General features: G+C 39.6%; 1 protein-coding gene across 1 annotated transcript in view; it reads right to left on the minus strand.

The window, feature by feature from the left end:
- The window catches only part of PDZRN4 (PDZ domain containing ring finger 4), a 99,775-nt gene extending 88,226 nt beyond the window's left edge, over window positions 1-11,549 (minus strand). Inside the window, exon 1 of the mRNA XM_009074732.1 lies at window positions 11,481-11,549. Coding sequence (XP_009072980.1) covers window positions 11,481-11,549 — 69 coding nt within the window. The remainder of the gene's footprint in view (window positions 1-11,480) is intronic.
- Between the last annotated feature and the right edge of the window lie 13,270 nt (window positions 11,550-24,819).

Here is a 24,819-nt window from a genome sequence, read left to right on the forward strand (position 1 = left end):
GAAGTGAACAGCTACATCCAGCACTTGCTGAAGTCTGTACAAGAACAACGGGGAGCCTAAAGGGGCCCATCACAATGCATTTTTGGGGCAAGCAAAGGCCCATGGCCAAAGTCTGAATTTGAAAAAAAGAAATGATGGTCTCATTACTATGCACAAATGGGAATGAACAGTTGGCTGCTATATTGAGAAGGCTGCCATAAAACTACAAGTAATCAGACATACTGATAACTCGGGAGCTTGTCCTTTTGAATTTCCTCTGTGTTTTGTCTTCAGTTGTCAGTAAATATGACATCTATCCTCTTCATTCAGCTGGCAAATGGCCTTTATCTAACTCTGAAACACTGGACTAGCACTTTGGGAGGCCATCTGTATCCATGAAATAAAAATAAAGCCAATACTACGAAGTCTCTTGTATTTCCAGTCTCCCATTAATTGCCCTGAAGAACATAAGGTAAGCAAGCACTCATCACCAAGCAGAACCTTGTGATATCCCACACAAGTGCTCTTCCAGCACACAAGAACTGTGGCCAAGGACAGCCCTGTGGGTTCTTCCTCAGGGGAAAGGCCTGGGCTTGTCAAACACACCTCCATCCTTCCCTGAGAGGGTAATTCAGGCATGCTAGCAATATCTCATAGGCAAGACTACCAGAGGTAGTTGATAAATCTGAAAGAGTCTGTGTGTTCACTTGTCATCACAAAATTAAAGGAGAAAATATTGATGCATACTTAACACTGCTCAACATAATACTGAAATAACAAAATAAGGGATCTACTGCCAATATTAAGTAATATAGTAAACCCAGAAATAACTGTTCAATTTACTCTAGACAGCAGCAGAGTCTCATTTGCTCTTTCAAAGGCATAATCAGTTGAAGGGCACATTTTTCTTCTCTTTGTTCTTTCCCATCAATTTTAATGGGTGCAGAACATCAGTCACACGAAATGTAATGGGACAAGAAGATGGATGAGTACATTTGAAGCTACTAGTCACAGGACAGAAAACATCCTGACAAAGTGACACTGGCAGCATAGGGTTCAACAATAGAGCCTGGACAATATTTAGTAAGTGAAATTACGGCGCTACATGATTTGGTATTCTCACTGGGCAAAATCCTTCCCCTGTCACTATTCATCATGTTCCTACAGGTCAGACTTTCAAAGACATTCTGCTACTGGACATGACCAAATGGCAATTTTAAATCAAAGAAATGCATGAATCTGGGGACAAAGAGGTCATTTGGAGATAAATGGGAACAACCTCCCATATTAAGAACTTATAACTACTTCATCAAGAAGGTTTTAAATGGTTTAGTAAGATTCACATCTGAGAGTGCTTACAGGAGTGAGGAGATTTGATATCTGTGCTGAACTTGACAGCAACAGGACTCCACTACTGATGAACAAGTCGCAAAAATCCCCTGTTTTTACTAGTACCTGAAGAAAGCAGTACCAATAAATAAACATTTAGAAATTATTTCATATAAAAAAGCCTCACTTGCACAATACAAGAAAATACATGAATTAAAAAGCAACATGGCCCATTAGCTACCCGAGAAGTAGATCTGGGAAAATTGTAATGGAAATTCCTACCAAAACTAATGTTTAGTGTATAGTGAAGGAAAAAACAGTCATCCTACAAACCAAATCAAACCCTTTCTGGACTTTGTGGAAGCATGGGACTCCTGAGCTGCTGGAAATGCAGACAGGTCTACACTCTACTGCAACGATCCACTTGTAGCATAATTTTACCAGTAATTGCTAAGTGGAGAAATCTAGCACTCGGAGATGCTTATTGTGATCACCATCATCATTACTAGACAATACTAATTTGCTTTCTTCATTAGCCATTTGCTGAGATCTCTACAGTTGATCTTTAAATAATACAGAACTTTATATACGAAAGGGAAAAGAGGAACCAGAACATCTTCAAATATACACTCAAGAGAAGGAATTAGAGCCAGACCTCCAAGTCCCACTGCTGCACTGAATAGGCTCTACAACGCAACATAACCCAATCACCCATCCAGTGGTGTGCAATACCCAGAAAGCAAAAAGACAGCTTTAGGCAAATTCTCTTAAACAGGGCAACATTCCTCTCTGGCATCACAACATGAACTGTGAAGATGATGATGTATTCTTTTCCTATCAAGTATCTTGTTGGAAATTGTTTACACAAACCCTTCTTGCTACTTTCCTTCTCTCCCACAAGATAGGAGATTGCTTTCTAATAAAATCTCTACAAGCATATGCTGGTAAAGACAATTGCACATAGAGAAGAGCTTCCCACAGTAAGTCACATGTCTCAGAATGGGAAATGCAGAGAGGATGGAAATTTCACATTAGGAGTAGGTTTGAGATTTCACAAATATATACCTAACTCTGGAAAGAGCAGAACACTTTAAGATAAAGGAACACTTGGCTCACTTTTGGCTTCCAAATTTCGTACTATATGAAATAACAAATCATTTTATAAACTATTGAATACAAGAAGTTTCAAAAGTTAATCACCCTAAAAGTTTCACTATGTTGACATATAAAAAATATTCAGACATTTCTGGGAATATATTTCCCATGCTTTTCTCCAAGACCATGTTTTAATGAAATGTTTAATTTTTTTAAGGGAGCATTTTGATTTTGATGGAATTGTATTCTCAGTGATAAACAATGTAGCTATCACACACACTTTCTGAAATTCTCCATTTATAAAACTATGTCTCTGTCTTTCCTGAATGTAATAGCACACTACATGACAAATTCAAGTAAAAAACACATAAAACCATATTGCAATGAAAGATGTCACCCCCACTTTCAGCAACTTTGACCTCTGAGAAAGCATTCCAAATGCTGAACTTTAACTAATAATCAACTGGTTCATTCCATCTTTTCTTACCATTAAAATTTGTTTTGAGCTGGCAGTTCCTATGATCATGGATATCCTGAAGAATCTGAATATTTCACATTCTAGCCATGGGGAAGTCAAAGACCTGAATAATGATTACTCCCTGAGCAGCTGTCCCTGCAAATTCATGACTATAATATGCAAAAAGCACATTACAAATACAACCAAACATATTAAATAGGTCAGTCAATTGTTCTGACAGGTAACCAAAGATGATAATTTTCTCTGATTATTTCAATTTTTCAGTTCTCATAAAAGTTTAGCAAAGTTCACCCAATTCCATGCTCCTCTTCGTTCTCAGGACATGGGTCCTAGCACTTCAGTTCAATATCTGTTTGACATTTCAGAGCAACTGAACACCTAAGTTTGTGGCTCTTTCCCAGGAGCCTCACCAGTTAGGTGCACATGGTCACAGAAGCTGTGCTGACACTGCAGGCAGGATGGTCCCTGAAGGCATGTCTCTGCAGATGCAGGGGCAGAACCTGCAATCCTCTCCAGAAATAGCTCAGGGTCTCAAGCATGCCATGATGTGATCACACAGCCATGGCCAGCTCCTGTTGGCACTGATGTCTCTGGACAAGCCCTGAAAGTCCAGAGACAAAACTTTTCCTCCTCTTCAGGGCCACGCACAACTGCCTACACTCTGTGGCTGGGTCTCAGCCTCACCTCTCAAGCAATGCTGCCTACCCTAGACATGCAGAAGAATACCAAACCAGAATTAAGACTGTTTCCAAATGTTAGCTTTCAAGTTCATCCCAATTCCTTGCAAATCTCCTAAACTGTAAATTAAATGTGATTGATATTTACAAACTTTTCTCACTGATCATAAGTGAGACTACTTCTAATGAAAAGTGTTTCACAAAACAGTATGATTCCAGAAGCTAGGAAAAAACCCAAACCCAACAACAAAGCCCCTCAAATACTGAGAGAAAAAAATCTCCAGCTGGGTGAAGAACCCAAAAACTAAGTTGCATCTAGATAAATGAAAGACAGTTGTAGACTTCTGCATATTGAGTTCTCTCAGGTTTCAGTCTGACATTAATACAAGCAAAGCACAGGAATTCTACATGTGATGTGATAGTTTGCAAGATTACTTGTCCCACTGCACTTACGTTGTGTCAGAGGTGGAATGTCACAGCCAAAATCTCTAAGGAATAGTTGCTACTGTAAAGTATCGGGTGTCAAAATAAAGGAAAATGAATGGGGTTTTTTGCTTCACTTTGCTGATTATCAGTTTGTTACTGTTGATTAAACAACCAAACAACCAAAACCCCCAACCTTCATCCTGGAGAAAAAAAAGAATGAATTATTTTTTCACCTGAGAGAAGGATATGTAGAATTTCCTAACTTCCTTAAAGTGAAAAAATAAAACCCCACAACAATGAGGGTCATGCAAGTCTACACCATTGTACTGTGCAGAAATGGCCAATGTTGTCCTCTGCCTGTCCACATCGGTATTTTAAACTAAAATACAAACAACTGCAGAAAGAGAGTTTGCAGTGTGTTATTTAAGGACACTGCAATGCCATTTTTGGGTTCAGTACATGCCATAAAAGTATTCATAAAATTATCTTCCTGACCTGCTGTTTGTTATAAAAATATTACAGATAACCTTTTAACAGTTACTCATCTAATATCCTCTCTCTTAACAACAATCCCCTGACTGTTGTTACAGTTATTGAGCATAATAAAACAAATTACAAGCTTACTGTACACAAAATAGAAAGCAACTATCTTCACTGCAACAACAAATGAAGTGTATCAAGAATAATCTGCAGCAAAAAATTTAAATTTTTTCATGTCTTGATATTCTGGGGTGATGTTTTCAAACTAGGAAATCCTCTTGCACTTGAAAAAAAAAATCTACCTCACAGTATCATTAAACTACTTTGTATGAACCTAGAGGATGAGAAAAGCCTTCGTGGCTGAAATTAGACAGTGGGTTCAAAGTTATGGGGTTGACAGAAAAGCATAGTATTACAAAAAGCTCATGCCATTTAAAATAACAGGTCAAATGTACTCTGAAGCTAAGCAGCCTTAAAGCCAAAGATCCAAGCATTTTTCAGCATTTTTTAAAAATTATGTTCATGAGACCTCACCAAATCCCTAAGAGTGGAAGTACTGCTGGTTATCACCAAACTCTGCTGTACATGTCTCCATTAAGATCTTAGCTGTTGAGAGAAAACTGGTGAAACAACCTACTGTCAATTAACTCAACACATATATGGCAGTGTTTGGCTGACATTTTAATTCCCCTTCCCTTCAATGAACACAAAACAAAAATACTGAACCTCTAAAATATGCTTCTTTGACAGAACACTCAAGGTAGCAAGACTGGCTTCATCACAGCACTGATGTATAGAACTCACATAAAGATACATTTTGCCTTAGGCCTAAGGATTACATCCATACCAAATCACATCAGGAAGCCAGCCTCAAGAAAGGAAAGCTCTGTAAAACATGTATAAAAATCTGATCATTAGATGAATCCTTAATCCCCACTGCTAAATTCAAGATGCAAGGAACAGCAAAATGACAGAGAAAATCATGATATTCAGTACCTGAACCACTTTTTTTAATATTCATGGCATTGCATATCCCCTGTATATCATAGAATATCCCCGCAGATTACTGATATGATCTCAGTATGGCTTTTTATAGCTGCCTCTGTTGTACCCATCCCCTGAATTCTTATCTCGCATACTATTGTCTGCTTTCTTATCTCAGAATAACTCTTTCTTTATCTTTCCTCTTGAGGTATGTACAGGAACTATATGCCTTTTACAAGACAGTAAACAAAGACAGAAAATGAAAGCCTGGCCCCAGTGGTAACACTTCAGAGTTTCCTGGATTATACCAGAAAAAAAGAAAGTTCTTTCACAGACAGTTGGCATGAGATCCAAAATAATACTTAAGTACTTTGGCATATAATTCAGGTGTCATGTTCAAAAGCATGATCCCCAAAATCTTAACAGGTTTAGGTTTTTAGAAAATCAGATGACAGCTTCTTTACATGTGTAGTTGTACAGCCACCATACAGCCAGGCAGACAGAGATGGTTATTTTCAGCAGCCTATGTGTCCCCAGACCCAATTCTCAATCCTCCAGGACTCCTCAGGGAGCCTCCACACCCAAACAGAGCTCTGAGGTCCTAAATCCAGACACGAGGTGGCCTTAAAGACATATCTCCTCTTTTATGCAATTGGCATGCAGTGACTCAAATCACAAAGCTGAGGAGTGGGTGTCCAGGGCTCTGGGAACAGTTACTGCTGAGCAGCCAATGCTCCCTAGGTCCATGAACCAGTACTCGGTGTGGGATGGTGAGCTCCTCCATCAGGAGCAAGAGCTCAGTTGTTAGCAATGTCATGACACTGGTGTCTCTTCTTGAGTACAGCCCACAGAAATTTTATGGCAATGGGATTAGTTATTTCTTGGTTTAATTTCTATGATGTAATTTCTACGTTTTAATGCTGCTTTAATTATCAGCGTAAAGTAAATAATCAAGGAAACAGAAGAACCATGAAAAAAGGAAAAGCCATGAAAAAGAAAGCTATGCCTCCGAGCCATGAAGTTCATAACTTATCTGTAGGAGAGGTGAACTTTTTGAATTCATTTTTTAAAGTCTTTTCAGTCCAGCTGAGGTCCTTTAAGGAAATTCCAGTAAATCTTCTAGGACATGGCTAGAAATGTATGACAAGTTTCACTTGATTACATTTGTACCATAGAAACATTACTCTACTAATATGAGACAGTGCACCTTTGAGGGGAATTACATAAAGCAGATCTCTAAAATTTTTCTGTTAGACTGAAAAAGCACTCCTACAAGTTTGTTGACTCCTTCAGCACCTCATAATTTATTTTTGAAATTTTCAAACAGATAAATGAGTATTCAGAAGAGCTGCTTAGAACAAAGTAAGAACTGGAGGGTTTTCAATTGTTTTGTTTAAAATATTTAGCAAGGAGTAAGAAGAAAAAGCTAGGAAAGGCAGTAAGATCAAACCAGATCTACTTTCTCCACTGATTTAATTCAACTCAGATAATTTGCAGACAATTAATTTTTTTCCTTCTATATTCTCCAGAGGTAAAAGTGTGCTGCTACACAATTTCTAATAAAAAGAGAACTGTGATATAAATGGAATCAAAAATGTGTTTGTGCTGATGCTGCACAAGGTAGTACTTTCCCATTGCTGGTGAAATTCATAAGGAGCATTTGGAAGTGGCATTGATATACAGCAAACAAAGGTGACACAAAAGCTGTGGCAGATATCTACAGAAAAGAATGAGAGCTAATGGCAACCACCACACAGATGAGTTGCCATTTAAATACCTGACATGGCATAAGTACCAAAAAAGAATATTAGTGGCTGAAGGTTGGTTCAGGAAGAAAATAAGCATCACATCATCCAGTTTGTTTAATTCATCTTCTGAACAAACTCAAACTTCATCAAGACCAGAGAAGGCAGGTCCCAGTGCCAAGGAACACTGCTTGGCCTCCAGTCTTCTGTCAATATTCCAATGGCAGCTATAAGCAGCATCTCCTGAAATACACAGAAGTGCCTCTGCTGTTTCAGTGGGCAGACTTGATGTCTCTCTTGTGAACGGCTTTGAATTTGAAGAGATGTACCACTAAAACTCAGTTCTTCAAGTAGCCCAAGGGATATCAAAATGAACATAAAATCCGTACTCTAAACTGGTGAAAATTTGAGCTTTATGCTAATTATGGAAACCAACATGAGAAGCAAACTATATAATCAGTCTTCAGAGGATTTAAAAACGCTTCAAGCAGGCTCTACTATCATCTCAGGTCAAATGTAAAATATAAATGTGCAACCTTTCAGTTTTAATCCCAGCTCCTCCACTGACTTTGTGAGCCATTCCAGATAGCCCTTGTTTTCCCTTCTAGCTTTACTCCTTTCTCCCTTTCAATTCTAAGCTTGCCTGAGCTAGATCTGTTTCTTAACATAAAACTCCAAAAAGAAGTTCATGCCATTCTTTGGTTGACCTCCAAAAGTAGTGCTCTCTCTCTCTGTCCCCCCCTTTCTCTCTGGGTTAACTGCACATTTTGAAAACATAGAACAAAAATGTGAGCAAACAGAAATTATTTCCATATGACAGCTAAAGAATTCTGTAGAAAATCTCCGTTTTCTTAAGTCTTCCATAAGAGTATTGAAGATTACTGCTGATTCCCTCCAATCCTTACCATATTTCTCTTACACTTTCAGCTAAACCTCATCACGAGTCCTCATCATGCTGCTAACAAATGACTTAAACTCACTTCTTTCACCCTTACAGTGCAAGAGAAAATCATCTAAGAATGGCAGAGGTCTGCTCCTAATGGACATGAGCATACACCAGATCCCACCCTCTCTAAGTGACTGGACATAGACTTCCTGGCTGCACACTCATTAGCTCAATCCTGCTTAGACAGCACACAGGAAATAATATTAAAGTGCTCCACAAAGCAGCATGTAGAGCCATAAATTCCAAATTGAGACATCTTCCATTTCTGCACTGGTAGGCATATGGAAAAAAGGACTTGAGGGGGGTAATACATCTGATACCTTCTCACAGTGAAGTCAAGAAGTAAATCTGAGCCATCCTCACATCCTGAGGACTGGTGAAGAGGCACTCAGAAGCACAATGGTCCTTTCCAATGCATAATGGTATCTCGAAAGCTTTCATTCTTAAATATGACTATTTGACTTTTTGTTTTAATCTCAATCTGCACATGCAAAACACAGTTATCAAAATAAACATCTCCATCACACAAGAAAATCCTGCTTTTGGAGAGGGCCCCTGTGGTGTCTGAACTACTATCTAAGTGAAAGGCAAATAAGCCTGGAGGAAGGGAATGGGGGAAGAGTGAAGAATTATACATATCCTAACAATGTCTTCATTTCCCAGCAGCTCTACAACAAAAAGCTCTGTGGTGCTGAATCTGACCTCCCTACAAACAGTAGCAGAAAACCTGCCAGACTGTAAGCACTTGCATGATTTTCCTCTGCAAACATGCTTTCCTTTGTTTACTGTATTTTTAAGTACATGAGTGCACAGACCACCCACAATATCAGGTAGCCTAGCATGGGAAAGGTGAGAGATGAGGCTAGGATTGCTTCCTTATATGAATATAAATGAATCTATCTGATCCACATATGCTAGTGAGCCACAGCTCATCCTCAGTCAATTCATGTCCCTGACAGGCTAACTTGTCCCAAGCTCTCCAGAAATCATGCAGATGAAAGAGCCAAGCCTGTGGTATCAGAATTACAGGACTGGAGAGTTAAAAAGGGATTTGCAAATCAAGTAGTAATGCCTGCCTTGGCTTAATTTAATTTATCATATTCTACTGCTGCTCCCCCCTCTCAGCAGCAAATCAGTATTGTATACAGAAGCAGTTATGGTGTGAGACACTACCTGATCTCTACTGCAGCACCTGGTTAAAAATATGCTCAGTATCCTTTGGGCTCTGACCTGCATACACTGAAACAAAGATAGGGATGAGTTTACAGATGAACACAGGATCTGGCAGCAAGCACACTAAGTCATTTCTCTGCTATCTGTCTGCACCTTATCGGTGACATTTCCCTAACAGCACAAGATGCAGCACCAGACTTTCAACTGCATTCACTTTCAGACCAGCATTTCAACTCCCCAAGGAAACTCACTCAGATCCTCCCAGGGATAACACTTTATCTGGCAAGCACCAGAATAAAAAGTGAAAGCATTAGTTAATTTTGCACCTTGGTCACTCACATCCACAGACACTCCAACTCAACAGCAGAGAAGATGGGAGATAAAGGGAAGAACGTAAGTAGAATCTCTTAAAAACCTACCTTTAGGTTTGCTGAATATTTCAGTCACATTTATTACCACACAACATTACTGCAAGGAATATTTTGAAAATGCATTTGACCTAAACCAGGCACAGCCTCTTTTTTCCCTAAAAAAGTAAGAAATGCCTAATTCCATTCATAGCAGAACCTGCATTTCTTATTCCCTGCCACAGAAATGCAGACACCGACCTACTCCACTCCATTTAACACTTTCAGACCAGCACAGCAATCCAGAGCTGGGGAGGGGGAAAGGGAAGAGACGGAAGTGTGCTGCGATGATTTTCCCTGTCCTACTGCTGTGAGAAAAAAATACGATGGGATTACGACTAAATATTGAACTAAAGGGAAGTGTTCCACCTAGAGACCATCTTCAGCAGGCAAGGCAATGGGCATGTTACCTGCAAACAAACACTCTTTTAGGATTGAATATGCCTGCCGGTTCTGTGCTAAAAGATGATGCAGAGGTATTGCCCCCAGTAGTAATTAACAATGTTAATCTTCTTCTTCCTCTCTATGGTGATAAAAAGAGTCATTTTTATATTTAATTAATGCAGAGGATCATTTTGGAAACTGGCTAATGAGGCTCTGATCACATTACCATGAAAATGTGCATTAGCACCGCAACTGAGGAGGCTGCTTCATGTGTAGAGAATCCACTTTGTAATTAGCCCACTGTGAAATGAATCACGTCAGGAGGAACTCGGAGGGAACCAGTCAGTACTGGGCACTTAGCTGATGCTGTGCCAATAGACCACCAACATTCTAAGCTGTTTTTTCCCTTCTGCACTGCCTGTCAGCAGCAGTGCAGTCCGAAAGTGCCAGCATTCAGCCTCTGTCAACGGCAACGTGTCAAAGCCAGGACAAATTATAGAGAGGGAGAGAACAGATGCTGAAAGGCACTAAACTTTAGTATGCAAGAGTCTGCTGTGCCAAGAGGGAAAAAAAAACCCAAACAAAAAGCTGCAAATCAAATACTGATTCAATAGGATCTGAGCAAAAAATTATGGGCTATTATGGGAAGTGCTTGTTTCGTCTTTTCTCATCTCATTCTGAAGGAGTTGGTAACATGTTAGCAGCAGACTGCTAGTCTGCTACACACTACACTGCTATGATGCTGAAAGAGACACCAAAATGTCTAAATGGGATTAAGATATTTGTCTAGTAGTAAACAAAAATAACACACACAAAAGGAATGAACAAGCAGCACATCTCAACCATGAAAACCCCATAGCACTCAGTACCTGTTTAAAGGTGACAACGTTTCAGAATCATTTCAATTTTAATTAATCAGTCTGAAATTTTAACATACTTCTCAGCCAGCCAGCACAGACATGCCTTAAAAACTTTGTTCCTTAACTTAGAAATACCTGAGATCACAGACCTAATGCTTTCAGAGACAGCAGTGCAACTTATCAGAAATCAGACTTATTGCCAAAGCCAAGGACTCCCTTAAAACATCACCAATAGGGTTCAATGAGACTGCTGCTATATGACTGACATCTTGGCAGAAGATGCACAAAAATGTTAAAAGAATCCCACAGGAAGTCATCTGAAGGGGGAGTGGCAAACAAGCAAAAAACAACAGGCACCCAAAATACTAATAATTACCAACCTCCCCCCAAACAACTTAGCTAGCAATTTTGCAATGGAAAGGAAAAAGGCAAAGCAAAACAAAAGCATCTCTACTTACTCTCTGCAAAGAGCACATATTTTTACTCTGGAGATGCTGGTAATATCCTCTGCACTCACCTGTGAAACTTCATAGAGCAGTTTGTAGTGCTCCTCTCTCTTCTGAAAAGTGCACAGATTGCAGCCCATCCTAATAAGCAACACGAGAGCAAAGCCTCTAATTTCCCCAGCACTGAAAGGCAAATGCACTGACAGGGAATCACCCTCCAGACTTGTCTACTGTTTTTCATCAGTCACTTCAGCCCCGACACACAGGCACGCCACTGTGAGCTGGAAGCACAAGGCAGGGCAGTGTGTAGCAGCATGCTCTTCTTCCCTTTCCCCAACTATCTTACACTCACGTATACACACACAGAGTTTCGACTCAGTTCATGGCAACACTCCCCCTGTCTCTGCATCAGTGCACATGACTACACAGATTCCCACTCATGAATATTAATAGCCTCTCATTGATTATTTATGACAGAACGTGTTAGCAGGGAGGGGTGTCATAGCTGCTGCTGATGACAGATGAATATTCACTAATTAAGAAGCAAATGTACTGTGGTTAAACAAAAATTCACTTGTGTCAATACCAACTCTGTTTATTAAGGTCAGAGAGACTAAGCTTCATGTATTTCACCCACACTTGCCTTAATTTTTACAGTAATTGTGAGACTAATTCATGAATGGGGGTGGGAAAAGCACGAGTCAAGTCTTATGTTAGGTCTCCACCTTGTGCAACAGGGATCATGGAATACATTTATAATATTTGCAAGCATTTTAGGAGAGTGCTTGTGAAACCTGAGCTGATGCTGCCAAAAATTTAAAGCAGAAAAGAGAGAGAAAATTAGCCCAGATGGCTACGCTACTAGCTTCAACTTTGACACTGCCAAATTAGCCAAAATTCCAGTATACTCATAAAAGGCACAGGTCTATAAAAACTCACCATACATATCCAGTATATGTGGAAATGCACATGTGCCTAACCTGGTGCTTTTTACATATACACACACATTGTACTGTTAACTAAATAATCTCACATTCAAGTCTCTTTCTTGCATGTATAACAGATTAATAGTAATTATAGACCAAATTTCTCATAAAATCAGCAGATATACCCTCTTGGTTTCCTAGATATCAAAGCTTTTATTATAACATGTCATTATATCCAATTTTACCATTTGTAAATTAGATTTTAATGGCTCCACAATTCTCAATGTGTGTATAAAGGCAAGGATGCATTTAAAATTAAACCCACATGTTAAATGTTAAGGCCAATGGAAATCACACTTAATTCAAGGCTGGCATTAATTCCTGTATTGTATATCACGTAATCCATTGGTAGCTACGCAAGATAAAAAGCCCAAACCATGTGTCCTGGTTTTAGCCAAGAAAGGAAAAAAAGTTGCTTTTTTTCATTCCTTTTTCAGCAACTATGCTCATAAAGAACTATGTCCTTGTTTCAAAGCATCTTTAATCTGGAGGGGATAGCAGGTGGGATCCAAAGCAGAAATAATTACTTGGAAACCAATGAAACCAGTTAGTTAAGATTGACACTGGGCCCTAAAGAGTTGTAATTACTAAGCACTGATGTACAACTACCTCTTTTTTTTTGGGTGCAGTTTCCTAAAAGTGCTTTGTCAAACATTTAAAATCGATAACAGGAAATTATTCTAATGAGCACTAATTGATAACAAATTGGCTTTGCATCTAGCAGCACCTCAAACACCAACAACACTGGGTAGCAAGCAGATCAACAATCATGTGCTGCTTATCAGTTCAGTCCCTTGGGATATAATAATCCGATTTTCTGGGCAATTTTACCTAACAGCTGGGATAAAAGCCAAGCAGAGAAACCTACAGGAAAAACTGGACCATTACTGCAAACTCTGCATATTAGTAAAGTTTGCTAGAACCTCTATGTAAATTACAGATAGGTTGAGACGAAATCATAATTAAATTTCCTCTCCTTTAATAAATGAGCAGAGTCAGGAGGAATCAAATAATGACCATTAACAGAGCAAGCTCTTCTCATATCAGCTTCCAGCACTGTTCTGAGACAGAACATTAAGATTAATTTCTATTTGGTGGAAGAACCTGAGCAGGCAGGTTTGGTTCTGAATTTTCTCCAGAGTCCAAGGGTTTCAAAGATGAACCATGGAGGCAAGTCCATCATTGTTAGAAAGAATCAGCCTCTGTTCTCCTTCACACTCACAGGAAATGCTGTTCATGCTGAGAGGTTTAAACCCACGAAGCAAACATCAACTCAATCTTTGCAGGTTTCTGTATTCTGAGGTGCAGAATGATTCTCAGATGTGTAAATTTTGAACTGAGGAAAGTCAGATCACTGAACAAGACAACAGTCATGCAAAGACAACCATGCCATCTTTCGATGAAAGTGTTCTTTCCTTCCACTGACACAACTTCTTCCTCTGACACATACAGAGCCTGAAAGCTAAACTACATTCTTGAAAGGAGACATGACTTACCCTGGTATATTTTTGATAGTCTCTAAAATTAGTTCTTTAAAAAAGAGGGAGAAGAGGATATATTATTATAGGAATCCAGTTATATAGAAGAAACAAACAACAGTAACAACAACAAAAAACCCCAACAACAAAAACCCAACAAACAAGCATTGGTAAGCTGCAGTTAAGCTTTCAGCAGTTTCCCCTGACAGTCTCTTTTTTCATTGTTCTTCCTTTGGGTCTTTTGTTTACTTCTCTGGAGCCAACATAGGCTTCTCCATTCATTTATCAAGTGCCTGCCCTCTGCACATACAGAGAGTAAAAGGGTTCTGCCTTCTGCTTCTGCAGCCACTAATGGGCACAGTGTGCAGGGCTCAATAGATTTGTTTGAGAAGGCAAGGTCTACTTCCAGCTTCTTGAGCTCCATCTAAATATGCAGCTTTGATTTTACATGTGGTTAAAATACTAAAATTTGTGCAGCACAGAATGACATTAAAGGCAAAACTTGATGGAACTAATGACTAAGAAGAAATATATGATGTGCCTTGGTCAAGTTGAATTATAATGGGGAGAAAGCAATCTTTCCTTCTTTTTCTCCCTCATCTTAATTACCCTCAAACATTTTATAGCTACAGGGACCAAAAAGTTACTAAAACATAATCAAATAATTCTTATTTTATATGGAATTCAAAGATATTTGAATAATTCAGTGCATTTCTTGATTGTGGAGTTCTCCATGTTCATTCCCTACAATTTAATCTTACCATAAATGCTAAAATCATAATTTAAAGTCAAACCAGCAATGTAATAATGCAAAGTGATGGAGGTTAATTTTAAGAGAGTTACAGCAAAATTTCTGTTATCATTGTCCAAGAAAGTGCCCTTGATTAGGCCCTCTAATTCATTTTAAGTATCTAGGAGATGACTTACCCATTTTGTATATAGTTCCCTCACTGAGGTATAGAAGTGTCTAATTATAAGCACTCATGCTTAAAAGTTTATCATTGCAAAAAATTCAAGACAATGCTGCAAATAAATACCACTCACTTCTTTGTATCTTTTTTATCACACAGCTAAAAGACATATAATAAAATATAACATTCATTTTACGTGAGGATAGTGAAGTTGATCCAAAGTCAGTGGTAAAACCCAGTGAAGCATATGTTGAATTCCAAGTTTCCTCTACAAGTTCTTGAATTCACACCCTCCTTCTGAATGTACCAACCCCACTGCATTTACTCCGTAATTTTTCAGGAATTACCAGATTTTGGCTCACAGAATAGATGGCAACGCAATTTATAGTCTAAAGGCTGCATATCTGTAAAATAAAAGTATCATAAGGAAAAGTGAGTTGGAGAAATCCTTTGTTTAGCCCCACTGTCCTGAACAAAGACTTTATCTCATAAGGCTTAACTTCAGCCTGGCCAGATCTTTAGTTCATTGTGATATTTTCATAATGCCTCAGCTGCTGGAATCAGGTGATTGTATGCATCAGTCAGTTTGCATACTAGAAAAACAAGGAATTTTCCAGCCCTATGACTGCAGAGAAAAACTTAAACACCTTCAGTAAATGTAACCCTAAGACTCAGAATTTGCATATGAGCTAACTAGCTTGAACTCTAAACACAATGTCTATTACCCAGTAGGCTAAATGAAGGTGCAAACTATGGAAGTACAGAGTCACTGAAATGGGCTTAGGCTTCAATAAAATGGATTTTTGCAAATATAATAAACTGGAAAATCTCACCATACTCCCTAGAAATACATGAAATTTTTACTCAACTCTATAGTGTTGAAACTCTCCAGTGTAGTTAAGAGCTATCAACCCAGTTTCACATGATCACGTGCTTAAAAATAAGGTAAGATATTTTCCTTATAATTAACTGATGAGGTAGAGAAAGCCAAGATAAAGTCCTTACACCAATTTTTAAGTCTTCCTAAAACCTTAAAGTTCAGCATAAGCATAATCTGGTTTTCTGCAACACTTCTCTAATCCACTATGGCATCAGTTTCAGGAGCAATGAGGAAGCTATTCAGAGTAAAAATCTTGGAAAATAATATCCTGGATGAAACTTTGAAAATGAAAAGAGAAAAAAATATCTGAGCAATCTGAAGTTTGGCCAGTGGACCTGGTAAAGGAGTTGTACTTCTCCCAAAGAAAGCAAATCAGCCCATTCACATGGGATTGGTAGATAACCAGTGGTTAAAACACGGGGGTTACTTTATTTTTTTCCCTAGATCTTGTATTGTAATCAGTCATGGAAAAGAAGGTTCCTCATGTGCTTGCTTCCTATTTCTCTCTAGACAGGTATTTAAATTTTGGACAGGGAATCCCATAAGTCGCAGAATCAATTAGGTTGGAAAAGACCTCTGAGATCATCAAGTCCAACCTATGACCCAACACCACCATGTCAACTAAGGCTTTGGCACTAAGTGCTGCAACCAGTCTTTCCTTAAACACCTCCAGGGACAGTGACTCCAGCACCTCCCTGGGCAGTCCATCCCAAAGTCTAATCACCCTCTCTGTGAAGAAATTCTTCCCAATGTCCAACCTGAACCTCCCCTGGCACAGCTTAGGACTATGTTCTCTCATCCTGTCACTAGCTGACTGGGAGAAGAGACTGCTCCCCCTCCCATACTCCCAGATCTGGAGCTGTGGATAGTTTCCTTGAATTGCCTGAGGAAAAGACTGACAACAGAGCTTAAACTATTATTGTGAAACTGCACAAGCCCCAGAAATACTCATATTTGAATACAGCCAGCAGTCCTGGTCTTTCCATCTTTCAATCATTTAATGGAAATGGAAGAGGTATGGAGAACAAATGAGAAACACAGGTGTGTAATAGTTCACTTTCCCTGCATCCTTCATCTTAATTGATATTTCTTCCCCTCATACAGAAGGCATTCCTTCTCACATTACACAATGAAATAATCAGACAATACATTTAAAGCAACAAAAGGAAGACTGGATTTTTTTCGCAGCAATTTGACAGCGGAACTCATTACCGAAACTCAAAGGAAGCAAAAAGCAGAAAAGGGTTCAAAAAGGTAGAGACAACTTTATGACAGATGTCAGTAGTCATCTGCCTGCTGATTCCTGGAAGCTATGAGACATAGGACAGCAGTGAGCTTCCTCTCCATGCATCCCCTTGCTGATAGCTTGCCTGTGTTTATTGTTGGCCTCTTCAGAAATAGAATATTGGCAATACGATCAAGCTTACTAATTCTAAAGCTCCAAATTTACCAGTTCTTGCCCCAAAAGTCAGAATATGTACTTAACCGAAAGTTCGTCAGCAAGTGTTAGCTGCTAAAACACTATATAGTCAAATTGCATTACAAGGCTTTATAAATAACCAAATGACTTTGAGCTTCAAACACATTTATAAAAGTGCATTTCATTATTGTCCTAATTAGTTTCAAAGCTTTTCAAGTTACAGTTCTTTAAAAAAAATTCAGAATTTTTTCCTCACACCTGAAGATTGTATTTGAGCTTTTTTTTTTACATATGTGGGAAAGACTGTTTGCAACTGAGATATTACATGCCAAGTTCAGGCCCAGATCAAACAAAGGTAAGTAACAATGAAAGGCCTCAATGAGAAACTGAGCTCACAGCATGTTCAACTGCTTAAGCAGCAGGAACTGGTTCAGAGGATGAGAGCAGCAGTGAGGACTCCTTGGCTCTGTTCTTTTCTCTGATACCTCTGTCATTAAAAAAGCTATTTCTTTTTACATTCTTATAGGAGAAGTAACACCTGTATTGCAAGAGCATCAAGTCAATGAACCTTTTAAGACTTTTCAGAGCTTTTCAAAGAATGTATTATGAAGGGCTGTTCCACCCATCCAAGTTCTTCTGCTAAGGCCACCCTTGCAGTCTCCGACACTCAAATGTAAATAATGTACTTTGTGTGGTTTCTTATACAAAAATTTCAAGTTTCACACTGCTAATCAGTAGAGAAGTACAAAATAAAAAAATTACACATGACTTATTAAAGTCCCTTGCTAAAAATAACAATTACAGCGATTTGAGGGATTAGAAAAGCTAAACAAGAGATACGCTCAGGCCAGAGTGATGGTTGAACATGCCTTTATCCTGGAGTGGCTAAAATACTTAGCTAGAGGTAGATTGGAGCATTTCCTTTCCAATTGCCTTCCAATTTAACTACCATTATTTGCATAAACCTGCATGAGTAGTTTTGGCATACCCAAGTATTTCAGAAGTGAAGTAAAGATTCTGAGAAGAGCACTCTGTCATGAATATGGCACTACTGTTATAGAGACACATTTACACATCTGGATACACCACTCTTCACTCCCAAAGCTCAGAGAACTGAACTGTTAAGAAATACATGCAATAAAATAGATTATTCTGTCTTGCCCCATATAAATGGCCTACTGTGCCCTAGAAAAATGCCCCAGGATCAGGAAAGTTTTCATGGCCTTGAATGGATTTTCGTAGTATTGAAGCTCAAGAAGAGACTTGTACTGAATCAGTCCATAAAATCAGCTGCTTTTCTCCTTTGCCAAAGCATAAATGTGTTGTAATATAACTGTGAGAAGTTCACATTACTATAGTAAAAAGTAACTTTCAACACAGATAGGACCTAAGCCTTTGAAGGAGCAGTGAGGCAGAAGGGAGTTGGTTGCTTTTATGTAACTAGTCATAACTTCATCACCCTAAAGTTAGTATTAGGTGGTCTGTGTGACTGAATCTCAAATCTGACTCCCAACACACACCTGACAGAATGATAGAATGATGGAGTGGCACCACACAATGCTGTTCACCCTGCTTCCATGTCTGACAGCTGGATAATTTAAAATAACAATTTGAACCGAAATCAACTCTGTTTGTTGACAGTCATTAACTGACCACCATAAAAGGTTCATTAATTCTGCTGTAGTCAGCAAAAGCTTTGTAATGATCTAAAACTAATGCAGCTCCCTCTCCTATAAAATCTCCACAGTGTCAAAGGTTTACTTGGTACACTGTTTGGGCTTTCTAAAGCTTGAAATCCCTGCCAGTGCACCTGCTTTCTAGAAGATCATTAGGTAAATATCCCAGCAAAGCCAAATCAACCTGGCTTTAGTTACCTTACCGTCTGCTCTAGAAGAAAATTAATGTTATTAGATGAGTCTTTCCCTGAAAATTGCTGGTGTTTGGTTACTGTGGCAGCTGTCAGGGAGGTGCAGGGGTCTTTCTACTGGATGCTGACCTGGCCAGCTGCCTGGGCACAGAGCAGTCCCAGCCCATGTGCTGGCACTGCTGGAAACCCATGTCAGCCACCCTGTCCAGTGCCAGGGTGCCTCGAGCCCTACAGCACACCAGAGCTCAGCCTTGCCAGTGTGCCCTACGAAGCCCCAGGTCTCAGCAATGCTCAACCAGGCTAGCCTGAAACAGCAATGTCAGGTCTGAACTCAGGTATAAGGAGTTAGGAAGAAAAAGGCAGAAAGGGTGACAAAACTCCTGCAGAGCTACATGGATGGAGACAAATGAAATCTGATTAACAACGCCTCTTTTTCTTCTATTCTGATGTCCTGTGGAAAAGAAATTAGCATAGCAAATCCTGCTTTATCTCTGAACGAAATTTCAGCTCAGTTTAAACCCCTTCTCTTCTCATGAAATAAAAAGCCAAAATGAAGAGCTTGTCAGCTTCAGAGGGGAGATTTGTTACACATCAGTGGTTTGCAGGGGTGGGTGCCCACCCGGCCCTTGCTGCCCGGCTCCACGGTCACCACTGCCACCCAGACTCTGCTCAGGGGCTGCCACCCCTGCGATCCACTTCAGCCTTACTGCAGACTGCCAGGACTCTGGTTTGTCTGAACCCTCTGGAAAGAGGCATTCAAACCATTTTTCAAACATAAATAGCCAAAGGACTAGGTACAGTAGAGGAAAAGGATTCATTCACATGACAGTCAAAGAATGGTGCAAATTAAAGTGAAGCACTTAATTTGTATGTAGCACAAAAAAACCCATAAGAAATAATACAAACATCAAAATAGCTTAAAAGAAACCTTCAGGTGGGAAGTCAGAATTGTAGAGGCAATGGTCTCATTCACTTTACCAAGAATGAAACAGTGAAAAACCCTCACTGTGATCTGAAGATGAACCCCTTAGCACCCTTCTTATAATAGAATCATAGAATCAACCAGGTTGGAAAAGACCTCCAAGACCATCGAGTCCAACCCTACCATGGTTACTAGACCATGGCACTAAGTGCCACATCCAGTCTCCTCTTGAAAACTTCCAGGGATGGTGAATCCACCACCTCCTCAGGCAGCCCATTCCAATGCCTGACTACTCTCTCCATAAAATATCTGTTCCTAATATCCAATCTAAACCTCCTTCGGCAGAGCTTGAGTCTGTGCCCTCTTGTCCTCCTGATGGTTGCCTGGGAGAAGACATTGACCTCCATCTGACTATGAACTCCTTTCACGTAGTTGTAGAGGGCGATAAAGTCTCTTCTGAGCCTCCTCTTCTCCAGGCTGAGCACCCCCAGCTCCCTCAGCCTCTCCTCATGGCACTTGTGCTCCAGTCCCTTCACCAGCCTCGTTGCTTTTCTCTGGACCTGCTCCAGCACCTCAATATCCCTCCTGAACTGAGGGGCCCAGAACTGGACACAGTATCGAAACTTATTTCCTTACTAGGAATATCCACCCTGCTCTGTCCAGCCATGCAGCAAATGCCCTTGGTACCCTTACACTTTATGAAAAGCAAACAATGCTATTTCTTAAAAATAATAAAATATAATTTTATGTATATGTAAGGATATGTATTTTAGGAGAGATTGTTTGGAGTTCTCTATCTTGAAATGTTCAAGGTCACTTGTACAATCTTTCTCAGCTCCTCCAGTAAGCCAGATCCTGTAATTATATTTGTAAGAGTTTAAAGATGGTCACAGGCAGACACATACCTTCCCTGTGCCCCCACTTCTCCCTATCCACTTGCCTACCCAGCCCAAAGCACCCTGCTGCAATATAAAAATGGATAAATGTAATCTCATATACTCCAGAGACAATTTCAGTACTACTGCACCATTTAACCTCAAAAGGAAAACAACAGGCGTCAGGCCAGGTAGGCATCTCCTGTGGCTGAATCTGTCCATATTTGTATTTGTCCATAAGAAGTCAGACCCCACATTTTCAACTCGTTGTCTTCAGAGAGAAGAGTGAGATGCTTTCATTTACTACAGAGGAGGAAGCAATATCTGTGAAAAACGAATTTACTTATCAGGCTTCAAACTACAGGCAGTATGAATGTGAGCATTCCCACTGGATGCAAAAGCAGCATATTTCCAAAACTCACTTGCATTATTTTTTTTACACAGTTACAGTTCTCACCTTATAAAACAGAAATGTCTTTTAATAGATATTTAACCTTCTCAAAGTCAATGCCTATGCTCTTCCCTGTGATTTGATTCCTCCTGTAAAGATGTGAAACAAATCACGGGGAGGAGGGGGGGAAGCAAAAAAAATCAAGGAGAATAACTGACTGGGGAGAGGTGGATGCTTTTTCTGCAAGACCTTCACATCTAGCCTGAATCTCCTTCATTTCTATTCAGTTCTTGTGCAGGACACTAGGATTATATGTATCAACTTAATTCAGTGATAAGAAAATCCTTACTATAAATCCTACCATGTGGGACAAATCTGTCAAGATCTTGATTATCAAAACAAATGAACAGACAGTAAAATGTGACATACGTAGCATACACTTTACATGATAAATTAGCCCTAGCACAACTGACAGACATACTGTAAGGGGATGTTAAGGTTGCTATGGCAAGCAATGCCTTTCCTCCCCCAGAGGCTGAATCACAAGTTTTCTGAGTCAATGACTTCTAGCAAAAAGCACCAAATTTTCTATGGTTAAACACTACCTGCATGTAACATAACATATTTCTCTGTCCCACTGTGATCTCTTTCAAAAGCTACTGCCTTCAAGAGTGACCTCACACTATCACTGGAGCGACTAGCCGGAAGCTGTAAGGTTGTTCTCTTCTCCTTCAGCAAATGTGTTAGGGATTTACTGTAATGCTTCAGGGATCCAAATAGAGATGGACAAATAAATTAGGAAACTCATGTGGTGAGCAACAACATTGTCCTCTCAGGGAAAAGAGGAGTCCTGACTCAAGCTAGAAATCTGAACTGAAATGCAAGTAGTTTAGCTACTCAAAACTTCAGATGTTACACATCCCTCAGAAATGGGTTGTCCTGCAAGAACTGAGTTTTTTTAAGAAACATTCCCACTTTCAGTTGGAATAAAAATTGTAGAGGAAAAAACTATTTATTTCATCTTACTTCTCGTCCAAAACGGTGTTTGGAACTCATAAGGCAGAAAAAAACAGTGATATATTTAAAGAAATGGTGCAAACCCCAGCGAGAATTCAGTAATGCATCCATAACAGCTATTTCTGTCAACAAGACATAAGCATGTACCCAACACCTCTCCTGCACAAAAAGCAAAACACTAGAGAGTGTACATTCCTGACAGAAGTTACTTCTCGTCCAAAACGGTGTTTGGAACTCATAAGGCAGAAAAAAACAGTGATATATTTAAAGAAATGGTGCAAACCCCAGCGAGAATTCAGTAATGCATCCATAACAGCTATTTCTGTCAACAAGACATAAGCATGTACCCAACACCTCTCCTGCACAAAAAGCAAAACACTAGAGAGTGTACATTCCTGACAGAAGGTATTCAGAACATACATCAGGCTGGACTCATCCTTGTTGCAAAAAATACTTGAGTCTTATACAGTAATCTTGACACTTCACTGATTTTGCCCCCCAGAAATTCAAATTAAACTAGCTTATTCTTGCTTTCTTAGCAAAACTCATAAACAGCGCTGTGTTCTCATTGACCCCAGAGGAGGCACCAGCTGATAACTCTTTTTTAGCTGTTAATTTATCTGATTACAGAGTGTCTTTTTTTTTCTTGCAAGTTATGACATACATATATTGATCACCAGCAGACCCAGCTATGACCACATCAAAATCACCATGGGAAATGCTCAGGTTTCTGTACATCTAGGAAGGACTGCAGAAGGCACTTGTGCCATCTTTCTACTGCCTACAGTAGTTCATCATATAAATATTGCAAAAAAAAGGTCACAATTCAACTGACAAATTAATCATTTAGGTGTTTTTCTGAACACATGCTATCCTAAAGGCAAGTTAAGTGATAAAACAAGGATGAGAAGCAAAGATCTTGAACAACTGTCATCCTCAGCTAGTATGTATAAACCCTTTCCATACTGTTGGTGAAGACAAGACCAATTCATATAAAGGTCTATTTTCTGTTTGAAAATACTTTTTATTCCTTCAGGTACAAACAGAAGAGCAAACAATTCTAGCGAAGTAGAAGAAATGATTTAAAAAATAATTACATTTAACTTGTGGCCAAAAAAATAATCTACATGTCAGGAAATTATTTACATAACAACACAAGACAAATTTCATACAGAATTTTTCATACGGAGGTATCAAAGTACCTCACAAAATCAGATAATATCATAACCATTTTAGAATGTGTGAGTAATGCAGAAATCTAGCAACACATAACACTGAAATACGATAAATGAATTTCAAAATTTGGTGCCAGTGTAGAAAACACCAAGAAAACCCATGGTGAGGGAGCTGCCCAGCACGAGGCAGGTGACAGTAGAGCAGTGACATACTAAAAGATGGCATCTAATGAATTGTTTGGGATAACAAAAACATTTTGAGATCTTTATATACCTTGCAAAGAAACCTTAAATCCAATTTTGAACAAAAAACTCTTTGAGGAAGCTCTTACTGCAGAGAACACTCCTAAAATTTGTAACAGCTCCAGCCAGCAACACAAACCTATGCAGTTTTTATCACATTTTCTCCTTTCCTTCCTTTACTGCATGGTGAGATTTTAATTTTGCATATCCTGCTCCATATTTCCTTGTTTCCTATGCCCAGCTCAAATTCTGTGCCTTGCCACAACTCTGCATTCATCTCTATTCATCCATTCATGACTCTAAACAGGTCTCTGCTGCTGAGCACTGCTTTTGTCCATCACATCCTGCTCCTTCCTCGTTCTTCTCTACCTGATTTCCCTTCATCCTTGGCTTCAAAATTGTCCCAGTGTTATCCCTCCTGTGCATCCTCCCAAGAGCTGAACTCTACAATAACCCTTCTGGCTGGCAGCAGGCTGTGGAGGACAGGAGATCTCCTTGGGCTGCCCATGGCTGGCAGGTGGAGAAGCCTCAGCAGCAGGTTGGGCTCATCCACGTGTGCTCCCTGGGGCTGCTCCCCATGACAGTCCCAGCTCGGGCATTAAAGCAAGCAACAGCTACACACCTGCTTTCCCTGCACACAGCAAAATAAACCAGGATGCCTGGGTCACAGGTTTAATTGATTCTTTTTGTGTTTCACCCTGTTTCAGAAGTCAGTCTGATCAATGCTATTTCACACTCTCCAGTGCAAGCTTTACTGATCTAACCTCTGACTAAAAACAAAGTCATCAAAGCAGCACCAGGGGAGGCAATATTTATGCTTTCAAGACACAGGGAATGTCACGTTACGACTTTCTCCTGGCTTTCCTCTTCTATTAGGAGAGGCGGGGAAGGAGGAGTGGGAAGGAAGACTCGCACAGCTGAAGTGAGCGCCAGCACTGGAAACTAATGTTGTGTATTTATCCACTCACATTAAGTATGGAAGAGGCAGTCACAGTTCGTGCTCCCTCAGCGCTCTTGCAAATTCTCTTCCTTTCTATCTTCCAGTGGGTGACAGAAAATAGCAGTTTCTGACAAATGCTGGGGGAAAGCACAAGACCTAACCAGTAAATAATATATGCATCCATATTTCTACAACCCCTTCCTTCAAGTCCCAAGAAAGTAAATATTACAATCCCCATAGGAAATCATGGAAGCTGCCAGTTCCATTCATAAAGGCAAATAAATGAACTTTTTAAATGTTTCCCT

The sequence above is a fragment of the Acanthisitta chloris genome, unplaced genomic scaffold, assembly GCF_000695815.1.
Source record: "Acanthisitta chloris isolate BGI_N310 unplaced genomic scaffold, ASM69581v1 scaffold2795, whole genome shotgun sequence".
NCBI lineage: Eukaryota > Metazoa > Chordata > Aves > Passeriformes > Acanthisittidae > Acanthisitta > Acanthisitta chloris.